General features: G+C 38.1%; 1 protein-coding gene across 2 annotated transcripts in view; it reads left to right on the top strand.

Moving 5' to 3' along the window:
* The window catches only part of LARP4B (La ribonucleoprotein 4B), a 57,225-nt gene extending 38,182 nt beyond the window's left edge, over positions 1–19,043 (top strand). Inside the window, exons 8-17 of one of the 2 annotated variants that reach the window (XM_035564318.2) lie at positions 606–716; positions 1,284–1,337; positions 1,688–1,897; positions 5,237–5,343; positions 5,856–6,110; positions 7,125–7,170; positions 10,403–10,567; positions 13,356–13,480; positions 14,519–14,630; positions 15,135–19,043. In XM_035564318.2, the coding sequence (XP_035420211.1) occupies positions 606–716; positions 1,284–1,337; positions 1,688–1,897; positions 5,237–5,343; positions 5,856–6,110; positions 7,125–7,170; positions 10,403–10,567; positions 13,356–13,480; positions 14,519–14,630; positions 15,135–15,416 (1,467 nt within the window). In that variant the 3' untranslated portion in view covers positions 15,417–19,043. The remainder of the gene's footprint in view (positions 1–605; positions 717–1,283; positions 1,338–1,687; positions 1,898–5,236; positions 5,344–5,855; positions 6,111–7,124; positions 7,171–10,402; positions 10,568–13,355; positions 13,481–14,518; positions 14,631–15,134) is intronic. The other variant, XM_035564321.2, reaches the window with a different exon arrangement.
* Positions 19,044–21,103: the final 2,060 nt, after the last annotated feature.

Genomic DNA, 21,103 nt, shown 5'->3' with positions numbered 1-21,103 from the left:
CATTGTTTTCCAGGTAACATAAACCCTGCTCTCAAATCTATTAATCTGTAGCCACTTGAGTTAAAGTGTATCTCCAAATTTCTGCCAAAAGGTCAGGGATCTCCTATCCCATGCAGTATGGACAAGTTTTTGTGGCTCCATGGATCTAGGGACAAGGGACATGCAGACATTGTTCTGGATCAGCTTCCTCATCTCTCGTGGACACTGGTGCCTCACAAAAGGAGGGAGGAAGAAGTGGTTTTATGCAGGAGTGATAAGGTGCAACAGCTTTTCAGAAGAATTCTGCACTTGATGCCAAATTTACTCGTCTCTCTATGGCCTAAATAGCTTATCTCCCCTAGCTCAAGGGAGCAAGCAGGAGCTGCTTTGATATGGCCTAGACAGTGCTTCCCTCTCTTTCTTCAAACTACCAGGGAGCTTGGAGAGAGAACACTTAGAGTAGGTGTTCTGAAGTTCTCGGTTCCTGTTCTGTAAGCTGAAAAGTGCTTTTAATTTTTCTTACCAGGAATTTTTGAATCCTGTTTCAAATTGATGTTTTCTTTTGTCTGTCCACTTCTTCTCTCCCACACTTTTTTCTTCCTTCTTGTCAAAACTGCTCTCCTTAGGAGGTTGAAGCACTTTTCAAAGGAGATAATTTGCCTAAGTTTATCAACTGTGAGTTTGCCTATAATGACAACTGGTTCATCACGTTTGAATCAGAAGCTGATGCACAGCAGGTAACACTTTTTTTTTTGAAGCATTAGAAATTATAACGGGAAACAAGGATGAAATTAGAGAGGATTGGCTGGGTTGTAGGATCATAGAATGGCTCAGGTTGGAAGGGACCTTAAAGATCATCAAACTCCAACCCCCATGGGTCCTCCTGGAAAAGGTGTTATAAGCTGTATTACAAATGTGTAAGAACTTAAGAAGAAAAAAATCCTTTAAAAATCAGTAGTGCTTCCCATTAGCTAATACTCAGTTATCAGTACTATTAAACATAATCCTTTAAGTTTTATCTTGTTTGCGTATCCTGGCTTCCTGGCCAAAGCTATAATACTATGTACTAAGAGCATTGATATTTTAAATGACGCATTGAAACACTTCATTTGTAAGACTTAAAATCTTGTTTTAATGCTACTGAAGCACTTCTGCAGTGATAACTTAAATCTGGCCAAATGCAGATTAAATATGGGGGTTTTCTTTACGGACACTTCAAGAATTATTGTTAGGCTTAGCCTGTCAAAACTTAACTTGCCTTTGTTTAAACTATATTTGACAAATTTTACAATGACTTTTTAAAGGCTTACAGATACCTTAGAGAAGAAGTGAAAACTTTCCAAGGAAAACCCATTAAGGTAAGTAGAGCTTTCAGTTTTATTTTTGTGTGTGCGCATATGTTCTGTTCTATTGAGGGGGCCCACTTGTGTTTTCTGATATATATTAAGGTGGTCCAATCTCAGCAGCCATTTGACCTGGAGATTGGTTTTGAAATGTAGCAGATGCTGTTATACTTCTCCTTCTCCTCCTTTCTGGCAGCAGTATGTCCAACCCAGCATCAGGCCGGCAGGGAAGCATTCAGCAGTTCCTGCCTTCCTTGAAGGAGAGAGCAATGACTGACAAGTGTCCAGTTTGAGATCTGCTAGTTTGAACCATCCTGATTACGTTTGAAAGGCTGCTGTAATAAATAATTTAATCTCCTTTGCAGGCAAGGATAAAAGCAAAGGCAATAGCTATAAACACATTTTTGCCAAAGAATGGATATAGACCTCTGGATATGAACCTCTACACGCAGCAGCGTTACACAACATCCTTTTACTTACCTCCAGTATACAGCCCCCAACAGCAGTTTCCGTTGTACAGCTTAATCGCCCCACAGACCTGGTCAACCACACACAGCTACCTTGACCCTGCTTTGGTAAGTCTCTTGCTTAAGAAGCAGTTAATTCTGCTCAAAGTTGGTATTTTTGGTAGGGAGTCTTGATCTTGAGGTACAGGAAGCATACGTATCCTAAAAAGCGTAGTTTTAAGATGCTGATTCTTCTTGAAAAACAGTTCTTCAAAATTCTCCATGATGTACAAGATTGAGAATAGCATCTGTTCTTAACCTGGAGCAAGATTCTCTTCTTAATCTTTCAGGTTTTGAGGCAGTAGTTCTTTCCGGAGATTAGCAAAGTTTTCTCTTGATAATGGCCAAGTGAAGACTTCTTTCAGTAATGGTCAAAAATCTTCTGTAGAAACTAGATCTTCAGAATATGTACATGAATACCAGAAAAAAATCTGTACTGAATAACTTTAATGTTACCATATTACATAAATGAGGATGATTTAGTGTCTTGGTCTTCCAGCAGGGAAGTTCTAGCTTAACCTGCTAAATTCCCTTAAGAACATTTCAAACAGGGTAAAATATTTTCTGTGCATCTTTTTGGCAATAAAAAATAGAATTAATTCTGTTAAGCATTTTAAAAGTTTTTTTAATTATTTTTCAAATTCTTAAAAAAAAAAAAAAAAAAAGGGTAAGCCTTAGAGCTAGAGTGGTAACAGTAAGTCCTTTTATACTGTATTGGGACATCGATCCTGCAGTGAGTGTTCCATCTTTTCCTCCATTATGACATTCTTGGCTCATTTTAGTCTTCCATTGTCATCCTATGGAAATTAATATGAATATAGTTTTCTGTTAATGAGTCGGGGACTAATGTTGTCCTCTGTTGGAGCCGCTTTGTCCCCTCTATAAATGCCTCTTTGCTCGCAGCTGAAAAACTAGGGTAGTAATGCTTCAAAATCAGAAGCTTTTTAGTTTTTTTGGCAGAGGATGAAAGTGTCCTTGAACAAACTTGAGCAAACTTCCTGTGTACCAAACAGCAAGCTAATTAAAAAGTTGGTGTGCTAAACACTTCACACATAGGGAAGGCAGCCAGAGCCCTTGCAGGGGAAGGCTTTTTAAGGGGGATGAAGAATGTGGAGGAGACAAGGTAACGAGCATAGCGAACAATGTTATCCTAAGAGGCAGACATGTTATTAAGCAGAAGCTAAAATGAATGTGGTTCTTACTCTAGAAAAATGAAACCCAGCTATTCACAAGTCTTGCTGTGGAATAGTGGAGTCATTTGGTAGCACCGATGTACATGTAGATTGATTGGCCACAGGTTCAAGCACAACGTAGCGTGCATCTGCCTTAAGTTATCGTGGAACTTTGTATTCCTGAAAGCTTACTAGTCCTGGCTTTTGGGGGAAGACTTTAAAAGTTTGTCAGCATTAAAAGTTCTCATACCTTTCTTAGTAAAAATAGGAAAATTAACTGGCAGAGCATTGCCTCCCACTGTGTTGAGGCATATTGCCGTTGGTTGGCTGCACTTCTTTACAGCATTTGGCTGCAGTTTGTGTACATGAACGTAGTATGATATTTATTGAACCTTCGTGGTGGTTTCACACAATAGAAAAAGCTATATTTGAATAGAAATCATTTGTGAGGAGAACAGGGACCAAGAAGAACAATGATACTGCAATAATTTTCATGAGACAAGATTGCAGTTTGCGTGTAGAGACTGGTGTGCACATATGCCAGAAGTTTCTCTCGTCTTCTGCTTCAGCATAAATGCTAACTGTTCTTTCTCATCTCCAGCTTGTGATGAAATACACACAACACTGTGGGCTTAAAGCTTTAATTCTGAAACTAGAGTACGGCAGCATGGCCTCCAAATTTTAAAATTACCTACTTCTTCATCAAGTACATAATAGTATTTGAAAAAAGATCTGTCTTGTACTATTTGTAAAAATAGGTGTACTTTTGAGGAATCAAATTAATTCTGTGGAGAAAGCAAATTAAGGCATTTGTCATTACTGCAAAATGGAAATATGTTTTTATCTCTAAAAGGATCATCCCTCTAAAGAAAGAAGAGGTGAATATTGCTAGTGTCCATTTAAGCAATGAATTAAATGGATTTTCCTTTTCTGCATTCAGTGTTTTTTCATTATTCAGGTTCAGTAGCTGTTTGCTAGCTTTGGTTGAATTTACAGTGTTCAAGTTATAAATATCAAAGCACAAAGCACTTCAAAGCAGTGTTTTGATTAAACTTTGTTCCTTCATTAAACTTAAGGGTCTGGTTTGGGAGTCAGAGGTAGCATTTGCTAACATGCACTAGGTTAGGCAAACAGTAGTTTGGGATGACAGCTTTGGTGTTTTCATTGATTAGTGATTTGCTCTAAGTTTCACAAGAACAAAGACAAGCTTTTTTAGACAAGTTTACCGATCCATTTATAGGAAACTGTTAATCCCAGCTGTTTTTGGAAGATGCAGTCTTTTTTTCATCATTTAATTATGTACAGAAAGAGTGCTATGTGGAAGTTTATTCCTGAGTATGATGTAAATGTTAATTGAAAATAGTCTTATTCTTCTGCATTTTAGTTATTTCCAGGGAGAGAAGACGATAAGCAAGCATTTGCTATCGCTAATAATACTTCCTAAATGAAACCCATTCATACCCTTAAAAAAAAAAAGTACACTAGTGATGTTGGGGAAGCTAATATGAATGTGCTTCAAATTGAGGTATCTTGTTAATATCAGATGTTGATATGCACCCACCCCCGTAAAATCTTTTGCTAATGCGTTTTCTTTTGGGAATGAGACAGTGAGTAGCGTGCAGTTTAAGTTAGTAAGATGCAAAAAGAATCAGATCTGTTTAACATTCATTAGTTCTCTTGGCTTTATGTAGGTGTCATGTGGAAGATAACTAACTAGAATGAGGAACTAATGGAGAAGGTTTATTTTAAGGAGTGATTTGCATATAAATAAGAAACATTTACATGTTGTGTACATTAGAGACTAACAATGTATGGCTTCAGGGTTAGAGACGCTTCATAGTGTGGTCTGAAATAAGAGGAGGAGTGCTACAGTTGAGAATTTTGGCTCAATATTTCTCAATACTTTTAACAAGTCAGAGCTTGAATATATGTATATAGTGGCTGTGTTCTCAAAAAAAACACCACCAAAACAAAACAAAAAAAAGCATTTTGTAAGATGGTTACAAGGTACTGGGCAAATGCTCTATTGCTGTTTGAGACATTCTTTTAAGTACTGACCTGTGTAGAATATGAAATACAGAATATAGAATATTCAGTTATATAAAATACAGAATATAGAATATAAAATATAGAATATAAAATACCTGTGTAGATATAAAATACAAGGCTAAGAGAAAGTAGTATACAGTTTGCTTATAATTATGAGCATGCAATATATATTTTTTTTTTTTTTTAGGTAACACCATTTCCAAATACTGGATTTATCAATGGGTTCACATCTCCAACCTTCAAGCCTGCTGCTTCTCCACTGACTACACTCAGACAATACCCTCCCAGGAACAGGCAAGTTCAACTTATCTTTTAGCCATATATGCAGGACTATATTACCCGGTATATGGGGTTTTAATCTACTTATCTTAGAAACACCACCTAACTTGAAAATACTTGTGCAACTGAACTTGGTGCAAGGTTAAGTGACAGCAAAGGCCAGATGGTGTTGCTATTGTTAGTGAACATGCTGCTTCTAATTGCAAATGGACTGTCTGAAAGCTGAGAACTTCTGTTCCATGATTTAATACGTTCAGATAAAATATTCTGAATGATAGTAAGTGACCAGCAGTATTATTGATCTAGCATTTTCAGTTTCAAGTAGTTTTCAGTTAAGCCAGAGTTGAAAATACAATGGAAAGGTTAACTTGATAGTTCACGTGGCCTGTTCAAATGAATATTTTAACATGTAAATGAAACGCTCAATAGAGGACCAAAGATTTTGCTTCTTCTGAATTCTGTGTATAGACTTAGGCCTCAGAAGATCTATCATAGTACATATGTTGAAATGACTTTTGAATTTGTAGGAATCCTAGCAAGTCCCATATACGACATACAATACCCAGTGCAGAAAGGGGACCTGGGCTTCTAGACAGTCCTACAATATTCAACTTTTCTGCTGATCGTTTAATCAATGGCGTCAGGAGTCCACAGACGCGGCAGCCGGGACAAAACAGGACACGGATGCAGAATGCTACTACGAGTTACACCAAGAGGGAAGTAGGAACTGGACGAATGGAACAGACCAGCGTGGACTCGTCTCCTGGATTAGGTAGAGGAAGGTGAGTGTGCTTCTGTAGGTGTCTGCTGAAGAACACAATGTCGGTGCTGCTGCTTTTACTAAAAGAGGAATGCTATCAGTACTGTTCTCATTACTGTTTTAATCTGAGACTCTCTCCTCATACCTAAAATCTTGGAAAGTACTTCAGAGGAAGTCCTAAATAGAGAAATAAAATGCAAAGTGGAACTGCATACTTTCCTACCAAATGAAAGCCATTAAAGGCACCTGATGAACAATTTACATAGATCTAATCCTCTATGCTTTCTTTAGGTGTTGTAGGAAAGTTTTTTGCATGTTTGACTTTAATGAAGCAGTTCTGCCATTCCATTGTCACAGTGTAGATCGTGCACCTGAATCTGTACCAGCAGAGCTTATTCTTAATACTTTCAGTCGAAAGACCAGAATTTTACCCATATTAGATGTTTACAATGTCCAAGATGATGGCTTTGTATGGAGGGAGGAAGAAGGATTATGTGCAACTAAGAAAACCTATTGTTGTGCAGTTTGAGGGGGGGGGGGGAAGCTGAAAACTGATGGCAACAATTTTAATTTGAGAATTTAGCAGGTTTATCTTGGAATTTTTGAAATACAGTGCAGTTCTAATAAGTGTTTTATAGAAGTACTTTCTTTAATGATGGTTGTGCTTTTGTCTCCAATTAAATAATTTTGAGTTGCTTACAGAATTGGAAGATAACTTGAGTCTTTTGCAGATGATCCTGTATTAAACTTGTGTGTTTAAAAAAAAAAACAACTTTTCCCCGGCTATTCAAAGGTTTTGTCTAAGCATTAGACATATTTGGCACTGAGATGCACTTTTAACTCAGGAATTACTTGCAAATAGTGTGTTATGCTGACTTGTATAAAGTCTGTGTGTTTATTTTAATGAGTTTGCTAACCTTCCCCTAAAACATTGTAGGCAGGTTATTAAGAACTAAAGATGAATGAAATAGTGATTCAAACTAATCTCTCTATTCATGTAAAGGCGAGGTTCTGATAACTGTTTTCTTTCCCTTAGGAAAAATTCGTATGGCTACCGAAAGAAAAGGGAGGACAAGTTTACGGTGAGTTTTCATGATCGCATTCAATCATAATTAAAGTGGGGTAGCAAGGCAATAGTATGGATGTTATGTGTAATAGCAGGTGAGATGACCTATTGCATAAGAACTTGTTTGACTGAAGATAGCTGATTAAATTCACTGGAGTTTACTGCATTTGGGTATCAGAGAAGATTGTCCATTAATTCAAAAGTCAGGAAAAAGTTAAAATTACTCTTTTGTCATGGCAAATGACTTCTACCTTAGTGTTATTTTGTCAGTATGATTGACTGTTCGCATTCACGGAGGGCCAACTTTAGCTTAGCTTGAGATTTGATTATCATTCATGTAGACGTTGAGTATTGTATAGAACTATGTGTCACATAATGTATAACTAGAATGTTAGTTATGAAGAGATCAGTTATATTTCTTAAATCTAATACCTCTCCCTCTTTCTCCCTTTCTACTTCCAACTCTGAGTTTAAAAAAAAATAAAAATAAAAAAATAAACAGTTCTAGTTCTCCTTGGAAGGACAAAGCTGGTTTTTTCAGGAACCATATTGTCATCCTTCATTTATAGGGAGTGTATGAGAGATTCTGCTTATGCAAGAGGCACTAAGGTGTTCAGGACCACTTGATAAGGGTGGATATACTAACGCTTGAAATACCGTGATTTTTGTGAACTTAAACTCAAGGTGGATACCTAAATAAATACTTGAAAAGTCTGGACTTATTTCTTTCTTCTACCCACTAGCTATATTTTTATAGTGCTTAGGGTTTGGTTCGCTAAAACCAGACACTTCTCTGCAATTCATTTCTGTTTCACGTGGCAAGTTCATGAAGTCTCACTGGATTATTTCATGATTCACGTTACAGTTGCAGAGAAATGCCACTGCTTGAGCCATAACACATTCTCAGAAGTCTGAAATAATTGCATTTGCATACTGGTGCCTCCTGCTGTTGAGTAGTTTAATGGGACGTGGATAAGAAAGAACGTCAAGGCTTTAGGAAGTATAACAGGGCAAGTGGTTCCTTTTGGTTCTTGTCAAACTTCTCAAAACTCAGTAAGATCAGATTACATGTAAGGTTCTCAGTACTTATTTCTTCTGCTCTTTAAGAGCTGCTTGATGTTTTTTCCATCAATGACTTTTTTTCCTTCCTTTGAAAGAACAAGGAAGTGGTACAGGTTAGGCATGATGTATAAATGAGTGGCAAGAGCAAGGATTACCTGGGGCACTCTTACTGAACAAAGAGGCTCTTCAGACTCAGCTGACTTTAAAGGTTGTTTTAACTTTAAATGTAAAACTGATAAAACTGACTTCTTTGGAAGTCAGGTCTACCAGTTCCCTTTTCTCAGCAGCAGACTTTAACTGCAGCCTGTGTAGTCAGGTTCCTTCCAGTCTCTTTTGGCCCATGAATCTGTACTCTCTACTGTCCCATACTGCAGCTTCAACAAAGGTGGGAGCAGCTGCACGCCCTCAGTGCGTACACTGTTAGGTAACGTATCCTGAAGTGAAAGATTGACATTTGACACCTTCAGACTGTACAACGCAGGATCCTATTTCGTGTGCAGTGGTTGTGTATTGTATGTAGGACATCAGCACAGCCAGCTGTATTTGAAAGGAGTGATGACTCCTTTTAATTTTTAGAAGGAGCACTTACAGGAAGAATGCATCCTTGCTTGAGAAAGCACACGAAACCTGAAATTGATCAGTTTATATCTGAGGCTATATAGGGACATAAGCCAATTATAAGTTGACTTGAGAAATTTTATGCAGTTGGCAGCTTAAGTTATGTTTAAGTCTTTCCTAGTCCGTCTAATTCAAGATGTTAATATATCCATGCTACTTCTCTCTTACATAGTTTTAGGGGGATCTATTTTTTAGGAATATCTAAAGCAGTATCTATTACAGGACTTGAGTCCTGTTTAAGAAAACAAAGTTCTGTGATTTGAAATACTTTAAAAAGGAAAAGGTTGTCCCTCTTACAGTTTGAGCTGGATAAAGTGTAGTTTCTTTCCACGACCCTTTGATGGGTCACCTAGCTTCTATTTTGGGAGGTTTACACCATTCATTGCTGTAACGCTCTTGAATTCTGTCTTTGGAGGGGCATAATGCTGATTTAGTAGCAATCCTGAGGGCTGCAGTTGTTCTTGCTTCTGTGTCTATTCTTTCCCTATTTCCCAACTGATACACACATCTTTTGGCATAGAATGTAGTTTGTGAAGGGATCTCAAGGGTAGTTTTGTATGTCTATTGCTCTTCTGAAAAAGAAGGGGATAAAACAGTAAGTAATGCAACATTTTTCCTATTCTGTCTATAAGCATTATTCTCACATTCAGCGATATACCAGTAACTGTTTCCCTTGTCAAAAATAGGAATCATCTCAAAGACAACTTTGCATTTACTATTTTGAAGCAGAGATAATGTTAGCACAGTCATGAAACAGTTACATCTTTGTTTACATGTTGTAGACAAAGTTAATGGGTAACTTAAGTTACAGTGTATAACATAAGGAATTTAGTTTTTCAATGGAAATAGAACAGTTTTACAAATTCTTACAAGCAGTCTCCATGGGTGATCTTTGCCTGAGGGACTCATTTAATTCTTGAAATGCTGTAGGTGGTACAGATTTTACCCCAATAATGTTTTTGCCTGGAACTTTGTTTTTCTTAGGTTTAATTAGAAAAGTTCATGTTTCAAAAATAACTTTGCTTATTTGCATTTTTAATGTGAATTCATATGGTCACTTAGTAAATTTGATGAAAAGTGCCGTCATCTACATTAAATGCAAGGCATGCTGTCTTGCCAATTTTTAACATATCTGAACTTGAACGATATAAGATTCTTGTTAACTCTTGTCTTTCACGTGGAATATTAACAGCAACACGTAAATGGGCTTTATATCTGAATTTTCACTATATGATGATATCTAAAAGGGTCTTTTTCTTTTCCATGTCAGTGTATTGCACATCCTGAAAGAAGGGTCAGGGAGAAGACTTAACTATACCAGCAGCACTAAAGTTTATGCATGTGACATTTTTAAAGATACTTACGCCATCCTATTTAAATTCTAATTAAACATTTTAAGGGCACCAATGGGAAATGAATTCCTGGGTACTGTGATTTTCTTGGGAAGTGAGGTGGGGGAGGTCTGTAGGGCTTCGCACATATAAATCAAATGCAAATTACCACTTATTGTCATGACTTCCTTTTCTGTCATCCAGTGTGGTAACCTCAGCATGTTATTTCTGTTCCAGAGAGGCCAAACACAGTCTCCACCACCACCAAAACCTCCATCTCCTAGCTTTGAATTGGGTTTATCTAGCTTTCCTCCATTACCCGGGGCTGCTGGCAATTTAAAGACCGAAGACCTTTTTGAAAACAGACTGTCCAGTGTGGTAATAGGAACGTCAAAAGAAAGAGTGAGTAGTCAATGTTTTCATTGGGAAAACAAAGGATTGCGTATCTCTTGTTTTCAGATTCGGTGTCTTATATGTAAGAAAGACACAGGTCGTGAGAAATGCTTTTAAAAAAAAGCAGCTGTCAAATGTCGTGCGACTGCCTTCCGCATTTATATCTTAGAATTTGTTGGGTATTCTCTTTGAAATGGTGTGGAATACATGCACCCACATAAGTAGATTATCAGAGATTAGAAAATGTACTCTTTACTGTTCCTGATTGCCTCAGCGTTTTTGATGGACCCACGTGAAAAATGATTAATTTTCGTCCTATTTGAAAGTCAAGACTTCTGAACTGTATATAAAACACTTTCAAGTGACAAGCTTAAGTGCTGAAATATAAAGAAGCTGCTTATGTAGTCTTAATACACAAAGCATCACAGCTGGAACAAGAACTGCTATCAAAACCAGCTGGATCCAAGAGTTGTCTTGTCATATTGCACAAAGATAAAATATAACTATGATTTGGCAACCAAAGTTTGCTCTCTAGATACTGTAGAGATGCAGGTGAGAATTGACGTTCAGTAGCTGTTCATAGATTTCATCCTTAGAACTGTGAGTGACAGTATGTTCTCTATCAAGAGTGATACACCCTGTGCACTACTGAACAGCCCAGGCTATGGAAGTTTGTATCATTTAAAATTTTTGCTAGCTCTAATGTTAATTTGTGTTTTTCTAGCTTTGCACTGCTATATCCAGGGGCTGACTTCTAAATGAAGAAGCTAACTGCTGGATATAACAGTGCAAAGCAACCCAATGAATGCCAAAATCTTTTGATTTTTTCCTCTAGAACCTGGACTGTTGCAGATGTGTTTTCTTGTTGCCCAGGTATCAGAGGTTGTTAGGATACAGGTTGGTAAAGGAAAGTAGTGGTAGCGGGGCAGTCCCCATCCAAACGAAATTACACAGACACGGTATTTATTTTGTCTCCTGCATATGTAGACAAGAGACAGCTACGTTCCAGGGCTGTGCTTAGAAGGAATGTGCAGAACAGTGCCATGACAAGAGCAGTCTTTAATGTGTGCCAGTAATCTAGATTGCGATCTGTTCTTGGCAATCTGTGTATTTGTATTTTACCTGTATTATTTCTAGAGTGGTTTTAGCTATCATATTTCATGTTTTAAATGTAATTTCAGCAGTCACTATCACTGCTACGATTTAAAACGCATTGCTCCTCCTGTTGCAAATCCAGTACTTGCTTTGCAGTGTACTTAACGTAATGAATTTGCACTTCTCCCCTGTAGAGGCACTGATGGTTTGTGATACCGTGCAGGTACAATGCACTGTCACGTTTTAAGTTTCCTTTGATTTCCTATTTTTATTTTTCTGGGTTCCATGAGTTAATGTCTGTACCATTGTGTGCAAGAGAGGAACTGCACTCTTTCCATGTTGGCGTGAATAATGAATAAGATAGCAGTAACTGGCTTCAAAGAGCAATTGTGTTCTGCTAGTAAGGTTAACATTGGAATCTTGCCAGTTTATACAGGCTACTTTTCATCTTAATCTCAGCAATTTTTTGTTGCGTGACATAGAGTTACGTAGTGCTGAATTAGATTTATGCAGTAGTGCTCTTGTTTTATAGATCAGCAAGACCCTTGTAAAGAAGCTAAGCGGACTTAGGTTTTATGATTTCCAGCAATTGTTAGAGAGGCATCATGTCTTTCTGCACTTTAGATGTAGCTCTGGGGAATGGCAGGAGCTAATCATCCCATGTTTTCTAACTGGGAAGCTGCAGCTCTGTCAGATGAGAGGCTGAGAGTTTTGGCCTAGCAACAGCACTTGCATGCCTGCTTCACTTGAAGTTATTCTCAATTAACCGTGTACCTGTGAATTTCAATGAACTTGGGCCAGAATACTCAGCAACTTGCAATTTCAAGACTAGGCACGTACTGCTACAGTGAGTACGACTATAGAAGCTGTTCCTTTATTTTTAAACATCTCCCTTCTTTCCAGTTCTGGTTCTAGAATCAGTCAGGTCAGAAGCAGTATGAAAAAGAGCACTTTTTAGAACAAGTGAAATGGTTAAAATATTAGAAATACATTTTTAAAATTAGAGAAAGTCTTGTTTCACTTTTCTTCTTACTTTGTGACAACTTAAATTCATGTGTGCATCTCGAATCTATCTGGCCTTATCCGGAAGCACCATGTCACTTGACATTAGAACAATCTTGTCAGGGCTGCAGAAGCCGCCTCTTTCATAGCAAATCACAGTGTAAGCATAGAAAAGGGACTTCGAATTGATGCTCATAACCTAGTTTGCAAAAACTTAATTTTTTAGAGTTGTTTTGGTTTTAGCACCAGCTATCAGGATGGTGCTGAGTTAGAAGCTAGAGCTTTGCAGAAGCTGATTTTTAGTGTATAACTCTGAGAGACTTTTGTCTTAATAAGCTAGCTATGGGTATGTAAGGAGACACCAAGCCTTCTTTGTCACCACTGGATGCAAAATTCCAAGGTCGAAAAGTGATTTTGTCATCCAGATATGTCCCACAGGGAAAAAAGCTTCAGACTCCTTGCAAAAGAACCTCGATGTGATTTATTTGTCAGTGTTTCTAAGTAATTGTAAAGGAAAAAACTTAAGTTCCAATCCATATATTGGACCCTTCCAATATATGTAGCTAATTCTGTAGCTTCCTGTAGCTAATCCACAATTTAAAATCAACATACAAACTGTTTCCCGATTGCATTAATTTTCAGGTAAACCATGTTAATTGGATACTATGATTGCCCTTCTGTGCCTTTTTTTCTCCTTCAGAACCTTAATGTGGATGCAAGTACAAACACTATTCCATCTGGAATTCCTCGGGAGCCATTGTTGCCAGTCTCTTCTGCATTGCCCAGGACGTTTGAAAGGTCTCCTTCGCCAACCCAGTCTTCTGAGTAAGAACTTAACTACACATCTGTAATTATTCTACTCTGTCATGTTTGCATTTGCTGTCATCAGAATGCAAGATGGAACACTGTAAATAGCTTTTAAAATATTGATGAAAGTAATTTTTTGTACTTGTAGTAAAGGCAATAAAACTTAATTTCTGAACAGTATCATAATGGTGATCCAGACGGTCATTCAACAGACAAAAGTTTAGTGTTGTATTTTAGCTTTGGCAAGTATTAAAAAAAAATTACTGAGTACTTTACTGTCTTGTATTTAGATAGCTTTGAAGCATAGGGAGTAAATCCATGATCCTGTGGGCAGTATCATTGTCCATACAATAAAGAATCATAGAAGAGTTTGGCTTGGAAGCGACCTTAAAGGTCATCTAATTCCAACCCCCCCATCAAGGGCAGGGACTCCTACTGCTAGACCAGGCTGCCCAGAGCCCCATCCAGCCTGGGCTTGAACACCTCCAGGGATGGGGCATCCACAGCTTCTCTGGGCAGCCTGTGCCAGTGCCTCACCGCCCTCTGAGTGAAGAATTTCTTCCCAATATCTAATTTAAATCTCCCCTCTTTTAGTTTAAAGCCATTATCCCCTATCCTGTCACTACACCCCCTGATAACGAGTCCCTCCCCAGCTTTCCTGTATGCCCCTTTAGGTACTAGAAAGTAGCTATAAGGTCTCCCTGAACAACCCCAACTCCCTCAGTTTGTCTTCATAGGAGAAAGAAAGTTTTCAGTAAGACCATTTGGAGGGAGCCTGCAAATCACATGGAGGTGTTCAAGTAACAGGAGTAAGATAACTGACTACCAAAAGCTATCAGAATGTCACAAATACTAGGTCATGTCAAATTCCACACTAATATTTGTTTGATAGTGTTTTTTAAATGCAATGCTAGTCATAGCGTGCCAGGCAAATTATAGCTATAACTTCACAGTCATACTCAAACACAGTTTCAGTTTCAGAGCCATTATTAGATCAATCACTTATCCTGATGTTTCAGTTTTCGTGAGACTTTTTTCCTGCTGGATGCTTTACAGGGACTCCAAGGTTGTGGATAAACAGCAGAGAGAGACACAGAGCACAGAAAGGCTTTCTTCTTCCACACTCAGTACTGCATGCAAATCGGTACAGGTCAACGGGGCTGCCACAGTAAGTGCCCTTACTACTTCACTTTCTCTTAATGATTCACTTTGGTGTATTTAACAGAATATCGCTTCTGTTGCTCTCCATTGCTGCTTGGTCATGTGATATGCAATTAACAGTTCAAAAATGTTCAAGATAACTTCCAGTGAATGATAGCGCTACCCGAATTGTCGTCTTACTTGGTGGTTGCCTTGAGGTAGAAGTATTAATCTGTATGTTGATACCTAAACCGGAGTATTCGTGCTCTTTCAGCTGTTTTAGCGTTTACCTGAATTAGAAGTATTTTCTCTGTCACAGTATTCCGTTGTTCTGGAATAGTGTTCTGCATTTTACCTTGTCTCGCTCCTTGTTTTCTGTACCACTTCTGTAAACTTCATATTCTAACTCTTATACGCATTTAAGCACATCAGTCACTTGTGACTAAAGGTTTTCCTTTTTTGTTCATTAAAGTAAATGATTTTTGCTCAGGATGCTTAAACTCTGCTGTCCTGTTTGCTGTTGATTTCACAGGAACTGCGAAAACCTAGTTATGCAGAAATTTGCCAGAGAACAACTAAGGATCCTCCTACATTGCAACCCCAGAAAGAACAGAAGCCAAACACTGTAGCATGTGGGAAAGAAGAAAGAAAGCCCACAGAAACAATAGAGAAAAACAGAGAACCTCCTCCTGCGAAGTCACATCCTGGACAACCCAAAGACCAGAGGAGACAGTCAGGACGCAGATCGTCCCCTCCAGCTGTTGGCAAACGCTTAAATAAAGAACAGAACACCCCTCCCAAATCTCCTCAGTGATGAAACTAACAACTGGGAGGGATTCAAAAAGAGGTCTGCTTCCCACAAATTAAACCCATGTTCCCACTAAGATACCTGAGAATGAGTTGCTGGTTAGGAGCTTGCAGTGATACTAGGCATATAACAATGCCTGCAAGTTATTTTTCTGTGAAATACTTTTTCCCCTCTTGAACAAACATTCTATTTTTTCTGGATATTTCTGGATAGTTGTTCTAAACCTTACCTTTAGGTTGGTGCTTAATTGGAGGTGAAGCTTAGTGTGATTATTTTTTTCAAGATGTAAAATATTTGTCTTAAAAAAAAAAATCAACTTTTTATTAAGCCTCTCTGTGGCTGTGTGAGTGCAAGCTCTGTATAGTGAGTTTTTTTCTAAACTGTTAAGCAGAAATGTGCTGCTGCAATATTTTTAATAAACTGGTCTGCAAGTACATATCTAAAGTGTCCAAAAGACTGATAACGGCAGCTAGTGTGTAGAGTGCAAGGAAGTAGATACATTTTACGAGTTAGTATGTGACCTTGAAGATTTTTTTTATTGGGCTGCTGTACTAAATGTCAGCAAATGAACTTGCACTTTTAGGTTAAACGAGTAGTTGTTTCTAGCGTTTTTAAAAATCGAATCTTTTTTTGATGTTTTGCACACAGAGAATGAATCCTATGGAGCACCATAGCAGTCTTTCTAAAACGTTTCCTTTTTTGACTTACTGCAAGCAAGTAACCATCTTCTCACTCCAGAATAAAACTGATGTTATAATTTGCAAATACAAAGCACATTGTGAATAGAAAGAATTAAGTCTTTGAGCTTCTATGGTGGTGAAGCTTATTAGTGGATGTTATCAGGAGAAAGCACTGTAGCCTTCTTGTGATAACCTTAGCTTCCCTGTGCTTGTAAGGGAGTTAACTGAGTCAGCGCTGTATGTTCTGGTTACCCCTGTGCTCTGTGTAGACTTTTTTTTTAAACTCTACCCCAAGTGCTCTTTGAAAGAGTTCATATCTTAGTCAGCCTTGTGTTGACGTCTTCCTGTAACTACAAGCATTGGCATAAGGATTTAAATTTTTCGAGACGTGAGATAATGGTGTTTGTTTTGTGTGGTGGAGGAAGAGATCCCTGATATTTACCTCTGGGATGAGGTTTCTCACACTTACTTTAGAAGTGATGCGCTTTCTGAAGGACAAGGATGCACTAAATTAGCAAGTTTCTAATAAAGTTGAATATAAATTATTTTTGTTTTAAAATGCCTAAAGCTTTTCTTTAAGTGTTTAAACTGCAGGAAGTTCAGCCTAAACTCATTCCTGCTGACTATGACAGTACAGTTTATTCCACAAAAATGTTTATTTAAACAACTGATTTTTTTAAAGAATTATTTCCATCCAATATTTAAAGACTTGAATTTTATTTAAACTTGAAAATGACTTTGCCTTAACTTTTGTACAAGACAGCTTAGAGTTAATGAGGTCTGACCCCATTGAGGGTTAGCAAGAGTGGAATACAGAATTACTCAGTTACAGTATGTATCTATTGTCACTGGTCTTACTGGGTAAACATACTGTAGTACAGGAACTAGCAGCAGTTTTTGTAATATACCTTAAAGATCTTAAACAGTTGATCTTTTTCAGATTGTTGAAAAATCTGTAAATGCAAATAGTCAATACTGTATTAAATATGTGCACTTGGAAGTGTGTGCTTTGCTTGTACAGTTGTAAATAATCAGAACATATAAAAAGGTACCCTAAAGAAAAAAATCTGATAAAAATTATTGATATTATAAATGTTGCTGTTGAGCTGGATGTAGATAAACTAAATGTTGTGGTTTGAATATTACTTTAATTTGTTGTTTTTTCTTTTTCTTATTTTATTCTGGTGTGCTGAACTGACTCTGCCTCTTCACTGCAAAAGGGAAATGGAACGAAAGTCTTATTTGAAAGCCCTCAAATGTTTTCCTAAATCCCTCTAAAAACAAGTGATTTAACCAATTCCAAAGTTTTCTGCAATGTAAATATTGAATTTTAGCAGTCAAACTGTAATTTTAAGTCATTAATAAAATCAAATTTAATTGGAAAAATCTTCAGACTGCTAAGAAAATATACACTGAATCTTATTTGTCTGCTTTCAAGAATATCAGTGCTTTCCTAAGTATGATTCGTAGAACTGTAAAGTAACTGTAGAAGTTAACTCCTGATAAATTTCCTATTAAAAGCATCTATCGGTAACTAGTTGACCTTCTAAATCCAGCCTGTTGTATGCTGCAGAATTGGTTAAAATAGGGCATGCTGGAAGCCGTTGATTTTTCTCGTTTAAAAAGCGCACTTTGTGAATGCCGTGGGAGGAGATAGGACTCTGACAACATCACCAAAACTGCTCAGCTAGTTCTGTCGTTGGATTTTAACATGCTTATCCTTTCCCCGGTGGCAGTGAAAGTGGTAGCTAGATTTGTGTATGGTTTAGGCCAGCTGTATGGTTCATTTTGTTTGTCTGCTGAAAGTGAAAGGCTTACCAGCTGCAAACAATCACAAGTGGTTACTTACAGCGACTGTGTACAGCTAGTCATAATGCTCAACTGGTACATAAGGTAATATATTGAGACCAGCAGGATGTGTTGTGCTGTTCTAATGTATTCTGCTGCCATTTGTGCTAGGTCAATACACTGTAATTACTGCTTACCCAGCAACAGTCTGTTGCATCGAAAGTTTAAATCTTCCTCTGATGTGGTTTTTATAGCTTTTTTTAAAGAAAAAAAAAAAGGTGACACGCCAAATAGCTGTGTAATGTACAACTTATCCTTACTGCATTTTACTTGGAGATTTTTTTTCCACTCGATGACAAAATGGAGTTTTCGGAGTAGAGTTGTGAAGTTGCATGCAGACTGTTGCTACGATACATAGAGATAATAAAATGTGGCTTTTAAAATGAAAAACCTCCCCAAAGCAGTAGCTGAGTTAAAGGTTCAGGGATACAGTAATTAAAATTGGCATTTTACCTTGTGGGATTGTGTCGTGATGCTCTTCATTTTGCAAACAAGCTAAAACGGGATCTGAGAGTCTTCTTCCAGGAATTTAAAAAAACAAAACAAGGGTTGCTTTTAAAACTTTGTGTGATCTTGTTTCGGATCAGTCCCCCACCACGACATTTGTCACTTGCCACGTGGAAACCTATGAACGGTGGCAATTTTCTTCGGTTGCTGCTTTATCCTTTTAAAGACTTCAGCAGTTGGCACAGAAAGGCCCTTGTTTGAGCGTGGTGCAGTGTATCACAAGCAACAGCTGACTGTAATGGTGCATACCTATCTCTGTATCTCCTTCAGCTAGCTACAGTTAGGGATTTTTATGTGCTTTGTAACCTATTACACTAATAGCAGCAGACAATCGAAGATTTCTAAGGAGACCTAACAGCTGCCAATTCATGAAATAGAAGTGTAATATGGAAGCCTTCTTGAGGGTTTTTGTTTTTGTTCTTCTTCCATTAAGACTGGAATCAAGCTTACATGTAAACTATCAGTAATTTAAGTTTCCTTTTGTGTCATAAAATGTAAAACTGTCTAATTTGAAAAAAAAAAATATGTAGGTTATGAAAAATAAAGATTTAGGCACTGTTGAATTCCTGATTTTTTTAATTAAACCTTTCTTCAGCAGTATTTTATTACCTTTTGTCTTTTGCTCCCATTTTTGGAAATTCTTTATTTCTAATTTTGGGAAAAAAAAAATCTTTCCTGTTCAGCACAGCTGTTGTAACCATCACGTAGGGCTATGCAGCAGCAGCAGCAAATAACATCGCTGGTGGAGGCAGCAACATCTCTCTTAGTTAACTATGATTAACTTGAGGGTGGGAATAAAGGGCGGGGGGGAAGAGCTGATATGATGCTTTGTTCACAAGGGGTTCTTGTCTTTATTAGTGCTTTCCTCAGAGTCTATGATTGAGTCAGAACGTTATTCAAAACATTCATTTTAAGGTTTTGGTTACTTGAATCTGGGGGTGTCCTGGCATTATTTTTAGGTTATTGTGGTTGTGCCTTCTTTAGGAAAGAAGAGCTTCCCCCTCTAAGCACATCTATTTTAGAAATGCTTATAACAGTTTTTCTTTTTTAGGTTTGCGTCTCATTCACCTGTATTTGACCAGGCTTAATGATGGACATAATTCCTAAGACTTCCATGTCTGAGTGTTCATCTTGGGAAGTATTGCAGTATTATTTTACAGGCTGGATGTTCTGTAAGCTTTTGTACAGGCGAGGCTGTGTGCTGCTTTTTTTTCCCCGACTGTATGCCCGACAGAGTGGAGCAGCACTGAACTGTTGGCGTATACCATCCCTGGCATACTGGGCACTGCAGGCTTCTGCATGATAGAAAACCTTGGTGTGCCAGCTAAACGTTTGGTCCTCGTGTGGACTACAAGTAGTTGAAGACAACCAATTTTAACGTCAGAATAGGGTGTGCTTTTCTACTGTTGGAACTTAGTCCCCTATTACCTAACACATAGAAATGCACGGAAACTCACCAGCGTTGTGGCCGCAATACTGAAGTAGCTCCTCAGGGCCATCCCTGCTTGGGCGAAATGCGGGATCGATCTGCTCACGCAACAGAATTAGGCAGTGTCCCCTTTGTGCGAGTTTTCCCCAGTATGAAGTGACAGATGATGGCTGCCCCAATGTTCACACTGAAGAAACGGTTTATTTTCCTACTGGGCATGAGGAGAAATAGCAAATGGGGAAGATTTAAATGCAATTGAGTATCCAGACAGTATTTACTATCACAGAAACTTGTTGCATTTTGATCCTGGGGCTTCTTTAAAATGTCATAAAATGTTTTTTCTACACTTTCTAATGTGCTTTTACTTCACGAAATCCTGGAAACCTCCTGTTCTACCTGCTTTTATGGCCTGGCTTTTATGGGTGTAATGGCTTGAGTCAGGGAAGTGATTTCAACTAAAAGTTAGCTGGTGGAAGTAATGTTACCCGCTTACCTCTGTGTTTGGAAGAAGGAGCTGTACAGCGGGGTAGGGCGCTGATGCCAGCTGGTCATGGTGGCTGAGTTGTTGCATCATGAAACTTAAAACGTGACTACACATCTTTCACGTAATTCAATGATCAACGTTAGTTGATCAAACAACAGTTCTGGGTGGAATACTAATGCTGAAGGTGGAATGCTAATACCAAATTCTTATGCTAAATAAGCACAAGAAATGCTACTGCTGTTGAAAGGCTGGCTTACCTGTGCCTAGCAGTGTCGTCCTCTTGTTGATTCCCTTCATGTCATCAGCGCGCTCGCCTGTCTGAAAAGTAGCAGAGAGAACTTTTCCAGAATGTGTCAGGTTGTCATACAGTCGGCAGAATGGAGGAAGGGGCAGGGGTGGGCAGTCGGCACCCTGATGAGAAAGGTGAGGTGTTTTTGGCAATGCTGGTGTTTTACATCAGCTGAAACGAACTGGAAATATGTACAATTAGCTTATGACAAATTCAGGGCAAAAGGCTTCGGCGTAAACATAGCCTTGCTTGTGTGTGTTGTGTTACCTTACATTAAGTGAATGCGGCTCAACTTGTTAAACTAAGGTAGCTTGATCATTTTTGAGCCTTGTTTTCATAATGGGGAGAAGAAGAGAGACAAAAGGGTATAGTTCTTGCCTTAGCCTTAATGGCTATTATATATACGCTGTAAATGTGTCAACTCTGAAATCTGTTTCATGATGGCAGTCTTAATCA

The sequence above is a fragment of the Cygnus atratus genome, chromosome 2 (assembly GCF_013377495.2).
Source record: "Cygnus atratus isolate AKBS03 ecotype Queensland, Australia chromosome 2, CAtr_DNAZoo_HiC_assembly, whole genome shotgun sequence".
Taxonomy (NCBI): Eukaryota; Metazoa; Chordata; class Aves; order Anseriformes; family Anatidae; genus Cygnus; species Cygnus atratus.
Note: the sequence above shows the minus strand (reverse complement) of the source record. Positions and strands in the feature narration are given on the sequence as shown.